Source organism: Colossoma macropomum, unplaced genomic scaffold, assembly GCF_904425465.1.
Source record: "Colossoma macropomum unplaced genomic scaffold, Colossoma_macropomum, whole genome shotgun sequence".
NCBI lineage: Eukaryota > Metazoa > Chordata > Actinopteri > Characiformes > Serrasalmidae > Colossoma > Colossoma macropomum.
This window is the reverse complement of record NW_023494799.1, coordinates 7,006,512-7,020,170: the sequence shown is the minus strand read 5'-3', so window position 1 is coordinate 7,020,170 and position 13,659 is coordinate 7,006,512. Positions and strand designations below refer to the sequence as shown.

The window sequence follows — 13,659 nt, the reverse complement described above, 5'->3', positions numbered from 1 at the left end:
ATGGACACATAGAGGAGTGCAGGTCAGTACTGCTGTTGATTAGGGTTTGGGGATCTGCCCTGAGCGAGTACATGTAGTTTGGTGCATGTTGGATAAAAGAAATAATTGGGCTTGTGAGGGGGCAAAAATGAATAGGAGTCTATAGGAGAAACAAGGGATGAAAAAAATGACAAACAGACGAGTGCAGGTCAGAACATCATTGAATTTGTGCTTGGGGGCATGTCATGTGATAGTATATGCAAAACTGAGTATTTTGGTTGAGCAGAAGTTCAGTAGATGGGCATGCCACTTTTGCATCACATTTATTCCTATTGGGAAAATTGTGTAATTTAGCAAAGATTGTATGAAAACTGTACACACACCATTCCAGTGTGGAACAGTGTCGATATCTCGAAAACCGCAGGATGAGTTAGCAGACAAAAAAAACGGCAGAAAAATAAGAAGAATATACACCGACCAGGCATATCATTATGACCACCTCCTTGTTTCTACGCTCATTGTCCATTTTATCAGCTCCACTTACTATATAGGTGCCCTTTGTAGTTCTACAGTTACAGACTGTAGTCCATCTGTTTCTCTGCATACTTTGTTAGCCCCCTTTTACCCTGTTCTTCAGTGGTCAGGCCCCCCATGGACCCTCACAGAGCAGGTACTATTCGGGTGGTGGATCATTCTCAGCACTGCAGTGACACTGACGTGGTGGTGGTGTGTTAGTGTGTGTTGTGCTGGTCTGAGTGGATCAGACACAGCAGTGAAGAAACAAGGAGGTGGTCAGAAACAGATGGACTACAGTCTGTAACTGTAGAACTACAAAGTGCACCTATATAGTAAGTGGAGCTGATAAAATGGACAATGAGCGTAGAAACAAGGAGGTGGTCATAATGTTCTGCCTGATCGGTGTAAATTGCTATGCAGTGCGCAATCACTAATAATTTTCATTTGTTTTTTTCTCAGTTGATGTAACACATTTCTGTGAACTTAGGCTACTACTCTCAAACTGATTAACATTTCACCCCAAACAATGTAAAATATTTTGAAGGAAAGTCTGAAAAATGAATAAAAGTTTACAATTGTCCTAAAGCATTTAGATAAAAAGCCCAAATCTGCATCAGAACCTATAAAATCATTTCTCACGTGAGGCCGCTTGTTTTTTATATTTTGCCTGTATTTTATATCAGATTTTTCAGTGGTCTCCTTTGAAGAGTGTTTCTGATCATTTGATTTGACATGAAGTTGAAGTTAATAAATGTCCCCTTACCTGTGGATCCTGCTCTTCATGTCAGGCATAACATCAGCTACCCACCGTTTAGAGGATGCCTGAAAAGCCTTGAAGTGGATGTTTTCGTCAGATTCATTGAGGAAGTTGGAATTGTCCCTGGTTGTCCGGTGGATTTACTGGTAAGTCCGACTTAAAACAGCATTCGGTAAGATTTGGAACAGCTCAAATAAATTCCCCTTTCAGTCTCTCTCACTGTGAGCTCAACCAGGGCGAGGAAATGTATAGGTTTTACTGACATAGCCAGGGTCAGTCAGGAACTAAACTTAGCATAAATGAGGATAAGCTTGATAATAAGGTGACTTTTGTACATTTTTTAAAATTTCAACTTAAAGGCCTTAAATTATCTGAACAGTCCACCCAAATGTTAAACTCTTTTATTGTACTGAATAAAATCCATGGCTCCATGGCTGTTAAAAAAGTGCTAAATATCAATAATCAGCAATGTATAAAATATATAGTCCACAACAAATTGGTAAAAAAATACAATTTATGGATATTTTACAGATATGGAATAATATTCACCTTTATAGAGTTTAAATTAGAATATTTTATGACCTTTTACTGTCACATACTTAGAAACATGTTCTTCATGAAGCTTCATTTAGCTTTTCTGTAGTTCTTGCCTTTAGTAAAAGTCTTGGCCAGAAGTAATTGTTGTAATGGGAACCGCTGGGAGATAATGTCATATATATATTATTATATTCATATATCCTTACTGAATGAATTGGTATGTTGAATAAAATGACTGGTTCTTGGTGTTATAGGGTTTGCGTGAAGCTTCTCTGGAGATGGGGGACTCTCTTTCTTTTGCTCCAAATATTATACAGTCAAATGAAGGGGCGATGGTTTCACTGGGGTTCAAATCCACCCAGAGCAGCGGCCTCCTGCTGAACACTGGCAACATGGTGAGTGCATAATCAACTCTGAAATGTACCCTGAATTACACATTCTCAGATTCTCAGAACAGATGCAGTGCGTTATTTTTTTAATAGTGTGTCCAGTTAAGCTCAACAAATTTAGCATTATTTTTAACATAACCACTATGTTGTCTTATCTTTCAATTAAAAATAAACAAAAAGGGGTTGTTTTTTTCCTACAAACTGAAAAAAATGTCAACGTTAATTGCATTTTCACTTTGAAGGTGATGAAGATTCTGACTCTAATTGAAAATGTGTGTCAAACTTCAATTAATTTATCGCTTGTGGGTTTTTGGACTGCAGTGTGTTCAGATTTTTGACACAAAAATGTTTTCCAGTCAGAGGTATGGCGTGCTCTTGTGGCCTGACAATAAAATGTGATAAAATAGTGATAACACAAAAATGTGATGTTAATTAATGCTCAGTTTTGAGAGTGTAGGACCCTCGGGCCATATCTGGTAAAACTTTGAAAGCCAAGTTGTTGATGCATTAAAGTTTTAGAGAACACAGAGTACAATATAAAAAATGTTTGTATGATACTAAACTTGAGTGTTAAACATGCCTCAAAGCTTGAAAAATATAAGCTATAAATATAATAAAACATGGTTTAAAAACCGCTGATCAGACCTATCTAAGAAATGTGTGGGCGTGGCTTGATTGACAGCTCTCTCACTCCTAGCCTGCTCCGCCCCTCATACAGAACTAAAATCATCACCCAGCTTTTACGTGACAGTAACTAAATGAAAAAAAGTCATGGACAAACAGACATGCAGATGGATGGATGAACAAACAAACCCATAAAAGGATGAAACAATGCACCAATGAAGGAACCGATAAACAAACAATGTCTGTGTATGGATAAATGAATGAACGGGCGACAGGCAGCTACAGACAGGTGGTCTAGCTTGCTAGCTGCTGGTTATGCTGGGTTAGCTTCAGCTCGCTAAGCCTCTCTGCCTCTAAAACTGCTTTGTGTGAGCGGGGCAAGAGAGGTCAGCCTGTGATTGGTCAGGGAAATGCTTACAGAAGCGTTACCCGAAATTAGGACCACCCAGTTTACATCCAGAGGAGAGAAATTTGATGAAATATTTCAGCCATTTATTGGTAATTGGAACACTATACAAAGGGTAACCTACATGTTTACTGTACATGTTTACTGTCAACGTAATTGACCTAATTAGAAAGAAAACAGTGATTTAGGTTTCCTGGGTCTTTAAAACATTGTTCAAATATAAACAGGAGGTGCAAAAAACTGTCAAAAGCTAAGATGATTTCAAATGAACTGGTTGATGATTATAGACAGCAGTGTCGAATCTCAGTCCAGTCATGATTAGTCGCCATGCTTCTTGTGCTCCACAGGACAGCGGATTCGAACTGTCTCTGGTTGGCGGCCACGTGGAGATGACAGACAGCGCAAACATTTTGAAATCTAAAAACAGATATGACGAGGGAGGATGGCACTATGTGACGGCTTTCAGGAACAGCACAGGGTAACAAATGAGCTTGGATGATCCTCTAAATCGACATCATGTCCACATGATTAAAACCATCACTGCCTTTCACTTTATTTTACAAGAATTGTTTCGATGTAGTATGTATTTTATTCATGTGCATCTAATTGCCACATCTGAATTAAGTACCATTAAGCACCCTTTTTAGTCTTTAAATGATTTTATTATAAACTGAATGATTGATAGGAGCTGCTATAATTCATATTTTGAAATCTTTCATCATATGCTTCCTTTCAGAATGGAGCTAAGTATTGATAATTCAGATATAGGAGAGAAACAGGCACCTGCCTCAGCCACCGCACCCACAGGCGTAGATATCGTTTTAGGACAGGAGACATTCCAGGGCTGCCTAAGGAACTTTTACATGAGGAGGTTAGTAACATTATCTTGTACTTCATTTAAGTGATTTCATCTGTTTGTATATTGTAATGTACACTATATTAACCATATAGTAGTAGAATGCATACACACCACTAGAGCAACACTGGAAATGGCCATTTATAACATGTCTCCATCTTCTCTTGGTTTCTAGGCTGGAGGACACTTACATTCCAGCTGATCTGAGCAGTTTCAATCAGACTGGGCTCGTGTCTTTGGGATCCTGTAAAGCACAGCACCCTCCTCTGTCCATGACTGAGAAAAGCAGCTTCAAACGCAGAGGGACAGTTAACTGGCCAAACGTCCAAAAGGTATTTTAGGCAGAAGAAAAGATTGTAACTGTAACTACTGGACTTCCTCAAGGAGAGCTTTGGAAATGCACATGTAAAAAAAATAGTTCTTCACGGGTTTTTTAGTAAAGGGAATGGTTCTGTTTAGAACTATGGGTTCTATGTAGAACCATTTCATGCTCAAATGGTCCTTTGCATATTCTGACATTATTATAATGTCAAGCTGGCAACAGTAGAAGAACCCTTTTTGGTGCTATAGAATCATTTTCAAAAAGGTTCTATATAGAACCAGTAACAACACATTCTTCATCAGCCTGAAGAACTGTTTCACCATGCAAATAACCATCTTAATGAAATGCTTCTATACAGAAATCATGGTTGTAAATAGAACCGAAGCGTTTACTAAAGAACGCTTGAAGAACCAGCTGTTTTTAAGTGTGTGTATAAGCCAACACACAATTAGAAACACACCAATCAATGATTTGTTTATTTGTTTGTATTTATTCTAATGTTATTTGTTTTTTAAACAAATAAACACTGTCAAGATAAATGGCTTTACCAACCATTTTCCTGATGGCTACAACTTTTGCACAGTACTGTATGAGATGAAGTAAGTGAATCAGTAGGTTGTTGTTGTTGGTAGTCATCATCCAGGTCTGGTCACTTTCTAGCAGGCCTTGATGTGAGTGCACCGTTTGCACCGTGGTACCTCTTCCAGTGGGTTTCATCCTATCTGTAAACATCACCTGCAGTTGTGTACTGTAAAAAACTGGGCTCCAAAATGAATGTCTTAGCGATTAGTATAATTTTTAGATATAAATTTGATTGTTTGTCTAATTTACTAAAGGTGTACACTTTCTGTACTGCTGTAAAACCTTACCCAGCACTGTAGATACAGACGTTGTATTTACTACAGTTACCATGACTTTAAGGCTGTGGAGTTATAGTAAAAGGCCTTAGCCCAGTACAGTATAGTCTAGTACAGACAAATAAATTACTGTAAATTTTACAGTCTTTTACAGTATATGCATAATTCTGCATCTTCGCACATTAATTCTGTGTCATCTGCAAGAGGCCTAACCATAACTGCACTGCTGGTTGTGGATTGTGTGGATGGATTGTAAATGCACGTATACGTGGATGTTCCCTAGTACTAATGGAGCTAATGGACTCTTTTGAGTCTTGCACAATGCTGTTGAGTAGATGTAGATGATGTGCTTATTTTTCTTTTTTTGCCGTGTGCAGAATAACGTCTAATGTAAGTGTTTTACGTCTTTTACTGTGAAAGGATTCCTTTCAGCCAGACTGTATCAAACCAGCTGGTCTAATCCAGGCCTACCATCTCAGCACCCGCAGTCAGTTGCAGTACCCCATACAACCAGAGGATCTCAATTTCAGGTAAGCCATGCTCTTTACTGGTCTGCCTTGTCCGAATGAGTACGAAACACAAGGCATATGGCAACATAGATAAAGCACATTTCAATTGCTTCCCATAATACTACAGTAAACAAGATAAACATTTCATAATGTCTTGTGTCTCCCAGACCCCATTTCTCTCTGGATGTGCGGACCAGGTCAGCCAATGGTCTGCTGCTCCACATCGCAGACCAGCAGGGTGTTTCTCGTGTGGTTTTGTTTATAGCCAGTGGCAGTGTCAAACTCTCCGTCGGGGAAGGAGGACTGCTCCACTATCAAAAGAAGATTAATAATGGCGAATGGCACAATGTATGCTCACTCCTTATGTTTGGGGCCATAATGAAAGCAATAAGCAGGTTTATTATACAGCTGTTATTAAAGGTACAGTGTGTAATATTTGGGCCGATCTATTAGCCGTAATAGAATATACTATACAGAACTATGTTTTGATTAGTGTATAATCACCCGTAACAACAAATCATTATGTTTTTGTTAGCTTAAAATGAGCCCTTCGTATCTACATAGGGAGCGGGTCCTCTTCCAACAGAGGCAGCCATGTAGTGCTGCCTTGTTTCCACAGTAGCCACAGTAGTAAATAAAATAGCTCTATATAGAACCATAGGCAATGATTAAAGGGTCCTTTGTATGGTGAAACCGTTCTTCAGATGGAGAATATGTTGTCTATGGTTCTACACAGAACCTTTTTGAAAAGGCTTCCATATAGCACCAAAAAGGTTTCTGCTATTGTTATGATGTCAAGCTTGTCACAGTAGAAGAAAAGGATCTGTATAGAACCATCTACAGCACAATCTACATCAATCTGAAGAACGCTTTCATGATGCAAAGTAACCCTTTAATCATGCAAAGGGTTCTTTGAATGCTCATGGTTCTGTATAGAACCATTTTCTTTACTAAAGAACTCTCAAAGAACCATCGTTTTAAAGTGTGTACCACACACTTGGAAAGGGAGGGGTAGGGGAGTGGTATTCAGTTGGTCTGCAACCTTACTGCTAGATGCTGCTAAATCTTGCACACTGCACCTTTAATCTTAAAGGGGAACTCCACCAATTTTTCAAAAATTCTACATAATGAAATGGTTGAGATGTAAACAAAGCCGTTCAGAGTGGTTTGGTGTAAAATGCTCCGTTCTAGAGAAACTCACTCATTCAGAATTTTTCACAGTGGTGGTGATAGGAACCAGACGTCTCATGAGTTTAATGCCTCTTAAAGCTCCCTCACAGAATAGTATTACATAAAGTGGATAGATATATCCTGCCTGATGTCCGAGACATTGTTTTATGATAGTTTTGTGACAAAAGTTTGGCTTAAAATGTATTTTAATCCATTTATCATAATCCATGGTGGAGGGATACATACAGGGCGTTGTAAGGCAAAATAGTTCCCAAAGAAAACTTTTTTCAGATTTATGACTATTTCACTATCATCAACAAACACATAAAAACTCAGAAGAAACATCGAAGTTCACTGGTGGTTTTGGATAGAAATTAAAATGGCTATATTTGTGGTGCAGATATTGCCTCCCCTGGTTCCTATCAGCACCACTGTAAAGAAATCAGAGTCTGTCAGATTCTCTAAAATGAACCATCGTACCACTCCGCATGACTCTGTTTACATCTCAAGGACTAAATTAATCAGAAATTTTGGAAAAAATGGTGGGATTCTCCTTTAAGACCTGTTGAGACCCAATTGCTAACTATTATGAATCTAATATGTAACTGTGTTGTTACAAGGCTGAGAAACTGAAGGCTGGCGCTTGCAGGTTAAGGGATTAATCAGACATTGGGAACAATTTAGTTGACTCCACCCACATTAAGACTTAAAGCTGTGATCCAAAGAATCAGTATGACATTTCAAATAAAGTACTGCATTTTTTGTAATACTCTTCAGAAATTTCACCAGTCTTGAAAGTTTTACTTAATCCAACACATCTGACTCATCTCATAACCTCATTATGGGGTTTAATCAGACATGTTAGAGCAGGGAAAGCACTGAAATAAGCCCTGTGGCCTTTTAGGATTGGAGTTTTAGTGCTCTGCTCTGCAGCTACTCTGTTAGACTTGTGGCTTGGATCTGAGGGCATCTTCATAATTTTGTTATCCGTGCAGATCAGATTTAGCGTTGAGCAGCACACAGCCCACCTAGTAGTGGATGGCTTCCGGGTGCCGGATGGACAGCTACAACAGGATGAAGGGATTTCTATGGGGCTGCAGGCTCCTGTCTACATTGGGAGTGGACAGGTTCAGACAGTTGCCAGAACTCAGGCAAGTACACACCTGATTTCTACTTCTACAACTACAAAAGACTTTTTTATATAGTGTTTTCGTACATAAGGCTCTCAAAGTTTGGTGGGTGGAAAACAGCCAGACATTCAAAATACTGGGCTCTCTATGACAGGGCTGCTTTCATCGTTTTCATCCTTTTCATCCAAGTTATCAGCTCATGTGGACAGCACAATTTGTCTGATCGAGGATCAGTCTATTATGTCAACAAAGAATCAATTCTGAAAGCAAAGTCAGTTCATAAAATGTAATAAAACATCCTGCTTGAATAGTGCTTGGAGTTTATAGCTCAGTTTCAGCTCTCTGACTGATCTGGCCGAATCGAATGAATTGAGGTGGCATTGACCTCCCATCTGTTCAAAGTAAACGAGCCCTAAGAAGTCACAGTACTGGTCAGCGATACTGCTGTAACTGGATGAATTATTTCTAACTTGAAGATCTGTAAAAAGTCCAAATTCTAAACTTCCAACCACATTTGTGTCTGTAGGTAGAAGTGGAAATAGTTTGAATTTGATGAGAAGTGTTCAGTCTTGCAGAGAGCAAAACCATCCTTGACATTTTTGCCATGTTTTTGTTATTTGTTTAGAACAAATGGAAAAAAAGTCAAACATGCAGACTTAAACCTGTCTACACTGAATGAAAATTGAACGGAAGTGTATTTCATTACATAACTATGGAATTAATCAAACTGAAATCATTATGTAATGTAAATCAAACATAGAGCAAAATTACAGTAATAACCTTAGACTTCTAAGGGTTAGTCTGTGACGAACCTGGCCTGTGTACACGTGTCAGAAGGCATGACAGTTGGATGTACATTGTCTAAGAATGTCCATTTCATTCTTCATCAGGGCAAACCCCTCCCTAAGAAGAGCGTGATTGGATGCATCCGTGATGTCAGGTTTTATGATGTTCTTGTCGGAGAGCCGGCTGTCAATCGTGGTGGAGCTCCGTGTTTTAATGGGGCAGCAGTGGAGGGGGCGTACTTTGCTGGCGACGGCTCTTACGCAGTTTTAGGTTTGAATCTTATTCACAAAGTCACAGTTCATTTAATTTGGATTGACAGATAAAAAGCTTGAAGCACAACATACTTTACCAAACAGTTTGCTACATATAAAAGTGTTCATTTGGTCGTTCAGCTGCTCGAAGGTTTGCTTTAGGTCTGAATGAAATATTAATGAGGATAAAATCATCATTAACAAAATCATCTAGAAAGGGTTACTTTTGAATCACTTATTATTAATTTTATTATTATTATTATTATCATTATTATTATTGAGGTTGTATTAGTGTTTTTTATTATTCATTTTCAGAAAAGCACATTATGCTGGGTACTAAGTTCAACCTAACGTTTGAAGTTCGCCCGAGAAACGTGACAGGCTTACTGTTTCACTGCAGAGGTCATCATGGCCACAGCCTTAGTGTCTTCCTGAAGAAGGCCAAGGTGAGTCTCTTTAAGGTGTAGCTGTCTTCATTTTTTCCATTATCGGCCTTTAATAAGGCACCACCTTTTTTACCCTGAACTGCAATCCTTTATGCAATAACTATGTATTTATGCAACTTTTAGATATGCTATCTGCTCATCTAATGTTGCCCAAGATGTCAAACTGTTCAAAACAGTCACTGAACCCCAAAACAGTATTCAAAAAACACTTGGTATATTTAAGCACAATAATAATACATTTAGTTAATTATAATTAAATAAAACACATTTATTAGTAAATAGTATTAGGCCTTGTCTGTTTATGTGGTCTGTAGTGTATACTGTTAGTAGTATTTACCTTTTGGAGTTGCTTTTCAAGTAATGACAGTGATCAATGTAAAGATTATCTTCGTTATTTGCTCCTGAAACTGGTGTGAAGGCTTTTGTCTGACCGGGCTGTGCTGGATGTGTTGCTGTAGATGGTGGTGCAGATGAATGATGGAGCAGGAGACTACGGCACTTCTGTTACTCCTCCATCACCCCTGTGTGATCACACCTTCCACCACGTGAAAGGTGATCGTAGTGTTTTCCTGGTTTAGTGTTTTTCCTGCTCTTATTCAACTTGCTTGTTAACTGATGAGAAGAATCAGCTGAAAACTTGTTGTTAGCTCTCTTAGAGCATGGAAATCACCAGCACAGTGTTTTACACCAAACCAGCTCTGTGTCTGAAATGGGACAGGCCCAGTGGGACTGCTGAGGACATTTACATTACAATACATCAAGTAATGATTCCCTTTCTAACACTATATACACTGTTCCTTTTCTCCAGTGACCAAAAACGGAAATTCTATCAAGCTTACGGTGGGCAAAGATTCTAATAGTGCTGTCGGACCTTCTGTGCATTATGACTCCCAGGCTCATGACACCCTTTACATCGGTGGCGCCCCAGGTAATGCTCACAACAGTAGACAAGCTTCTTGCTCGGCCTAAAAAAATGCATTTTTATAGATAACAGTATGTCTTACAGTGTCTGAAACCACATAAGCAAGTCATATTTGAGATTACATAACGACTCAACATGCTGTGGGATGACTGAAGCATGCAGTTTGCACAGTAATGACATGTTGGCTATAAACTGCTGTTATTTGTTAACATCAGGCATCAAACATGTCCTGGCTGATCGTCTACGTCTGGAGCAAAGAGAATATTGTGTAAATTTGGTCTCTGGACTAAGGCTTTAAGGTTACGCTCTTAAAAAAGATGATTCTTCAAGGGTTCATTAGTAAAGACAGTGGTTTTTATATAAAACCATTAACAGTCAATGAACCATTTGTATTTTTAAAGGGCTCTTTGCGTGGTGAAGGATCTTCAGATTGCTGGAGAATACATTATATATGGTTCTTTATTAAAAGGATAATTCCGGTCCTAAAATCTGATTGGCTGAACCGCATTCAAAGCCATTGTAAAATCGACAATATATGCCCACCTATGACCACATCACAACAACTAATGCACCATGGCACGAAAAAACCTTGTGCTGTTAATGGGATAATCTTTGACTTTCATGCTGCCCTCACGGACCACCGAGTGTACTGATGAAGTAAGAACCCATTTTTTGTTTAAACAGAGGGGTTCGCAGCTTAACTAGCACTAGGCTGGTCAGCTAGCCAACAAGCTAAAAGAGGCCAACAGCCCAAACAACTCCATCATTAATATCACAGACTTGAACTAAAGTACTTATGATATGATTCACTGTAAAACAGCAATATTAAAGTGTTACTTGAATGACTTACACGCTTCAAATGTCTGTGTTTCAGTCAGAAGTAGCGTCAAACCCAGGCTGAATCCCAAACGGCTCCATACTCCCTCAATAGTGTTCTAGCTGTGGAATTTTAGAAATTCTAGCCTCTACGGCCAAATAGGGCACCATTTATCAAATGTGGATGTGTCTCACATTACTATTTCTTAGCTATATTTGCACCATTATGGTGCAGGATCCAATATTTCAATTCCTATGTAGTGCACTATGTAGGGAGCATGGAGCCGTTTGAGATTCAGCCCCAGCGTGGGAAGAGGGGTGCCGCTGGATTGGTGCTGTATAAGACTCACAGTGGTAATTTGGTGACCAAAAAGTACATATAAAAAGGAAGTTTTTGCATTAAGCAGTGCTGTGTTATCATATGCTCATTGTTATACAACAAAAAGTCATGAAATCATGAAATTACCACAACATACAGCAATGGGCGACTGAATATTCTCCTCATTTAGCTGTCTGTGGTTGCTTGGCAACGAGACTGTACTCTAAAGGAACTAACATTACAATTCTTGGCGGAGTACTTGTTTATGTCGGTTATTCTAATAATAACTTATAATATAAATGTCATGCTTGTAACAATAGAAGAACCCTTTCGGTGCTATATAGAACCATATCTGAAGAACGTCTGAAGAACGTTTTCATAATGCAAGGAACCCTTTAAGCATGCAGAAGTTTCTTTGAGTGTTCATGTATGTTGTATGTTGATCTACTCAAATAATGGTAACTATACACCAGCATTTTGTTAATGGACTTCCGTTCTCTCTCACTGTCAATGCAGAGAAGAAGCGTAGGAGGGTTCCAGTGTGGAGCTCCTTTGTGGGCTGTATGAGGAACGTGCAGATCAACCAGGCTGCTGTTTCATTTGAGTCTATTACCAGTATATTCGGCCCTGTCAACACTAACGAGTGTCCAGGAGACTAGGAGGCCAGTGGGACACGGGAGTGGAGAAGAGTTCTTGGATTAAATTTTGAGGTTATATTTGGGGGATTTTAGAGATGGTGGCATACGTGCACAACCAAGAGCAAAGCTGCAATTCCTCTTGTAGAATCCAACATTCCTGAACCCTGCAAGAAGGACTTTTCCTGAATAATTAACAGCAATGAGGGTTTTTCACATGGCATAAGAATGAATTGAATCAAATATTTGGTACATCAGAATCGCTGCCTTGCCAGTGAATACTTTTGGCAGTTTTTCTTCAATTGGTCATTCAGATTTTTAGAATAAAAGAAACAATAAATGTAAAAATAAATATTATTGTTGATTAAGAATGGCTTGATCTCACCTTTGTACTTTGCAAAATTGCTATAAAATAATGGGGCTGAAATCAAAATCAATAGTTTTGTGATGAGTTGTGGCAGCCAAGACCGTTTCTTGCAATAAGTGTTATGGTTGCTTAGAACCCCCCAGACACCCGGAGGCCCCTGAGTATATACATTTTAAAATGTATTCAATGTCATTTGTGAAAAAGACACAGTGAGTCAAGAGGTTTTCTTACATTTGTTCTTCATTAAAATTAAGTCTATTCTTAGACAGAATAGAGTATTTACTGGGGTGGGTGCAGTGAGAGACCCCCAAATAGTCTAGTAGCATGCCCCCAAATATTCAGAAACAGGCCTGCTGGCAGCACAAACGTTTTAATATACTGATACCATTTAAACCAACACCCTTCCGGTTCCTCTTGGCATGAATCTATGTAGACTGAGGGGCGGATATGCTGGTATACTGTGAGCACAGACACTGAAAGGGTCTGTCATAATTTATTTATGTGATGTGGTGTGTGCATTAATGTGTGTCTGTGGGTCTCCTCAGAGACTGGTCTGATGTTGGGGCTGTAAGGCTCTTCTCTCTCACTCACTCTCTCTCTCTCTATTGCTCTCTCTCACTGCATTTCTCCTCTTCTCCCTTCTCGTTCTCCTTCCATTCATCTCTCTCCTTCGTTCCATGTCTATCTCTCCATCTCTCTGAGTGTGGTGTCTATATTTTTGTGGCATATTTTCTGCTCCACTTGAGAGGCATGTCTGTACTCAACACACTACAAGACAGGCCTTCCAGTATCTCAAGACAAGCAGTCTGGACTGACAGAACTGCAGAAATGCATAAGAAGCACATTTGCATGAGATGTAGTTAATAAAATTAGGTTTTATTAACTGATCTACAATAAAGGCAAAGAGGGTGTAATACAAGTGAGCCTGGTCAGCTTACAGGATGCTCAAAAACCTTTGCAGTTTTATTTTTATGCAGTATATGATCACTATGAACCTGCTGTGTCTGTTACAAACTGTCTAGTACTAAATCAGAGTTCATAAAATGTGTAATTTGCTTGCTTGCT

The 13,659-nt window shown here is 39.0% G+C and overlaps 1 protein-coding gene across 1 annotated transcript in view; it reads left to right on the top strand.

Moving 5' to 3' along the window:
- Positions 1-12,595, top strand: part of lama3 (laminin, alpha 3) — a 32,622-nt gene extending 20,027 nt beyond the window's left edge. Inside the window, exons 26-38 of the mRNA XM_036587076.1 lie at positions 1,284-1,398; positions 2,044-2,184; positions 3,556-3,686; positions 3,945-4,079; positions 4,240-4,396; positions 5,664-5,773; positions 5,920-6,100; positions 7,918-8,073; positions 8,943-9,108; positions 9,405-9,535; positions 9,994-10,087; positions 10,344-10,463; positions 12,109-12,595. Of these exons, the coding sequence (XP_036442969.1) occupies positions 1,284-1,398; positions 2,044-2,184; positions 3,556-3,686; positions 3,945-4,079; positions 4,240-4,396; positions 5,664-5,773; positions 5,920-6,100; positions 7,918-8,073; positions 8,943-9,108; positions 9,405-9,535; positions 9,994-10,087; positions 10,344-10,463; positions 12,109-12,251 (1,780 nt within the window). The 3' untranslated portion in view covers positions 12,252-12,595. The remainder of the gene's footprint in view (positions 1-1,283; positions 1,399-2,043; positions 2,185-3,555; positions 3,687-3,944; positions 4,080-4,239; positions 4,397-5,663; positions 5,774-5,919; positions 6,101-7,917; positions 8,074-8,942; positions 9,109-9,404; positions 9,536-9,993; positions 10,088-10,343; positions 10,464-12,108) is intronic.
- The last annotated feature ends 1,064 nt before the right edge of the window (positions 12,596-13,659 follow it).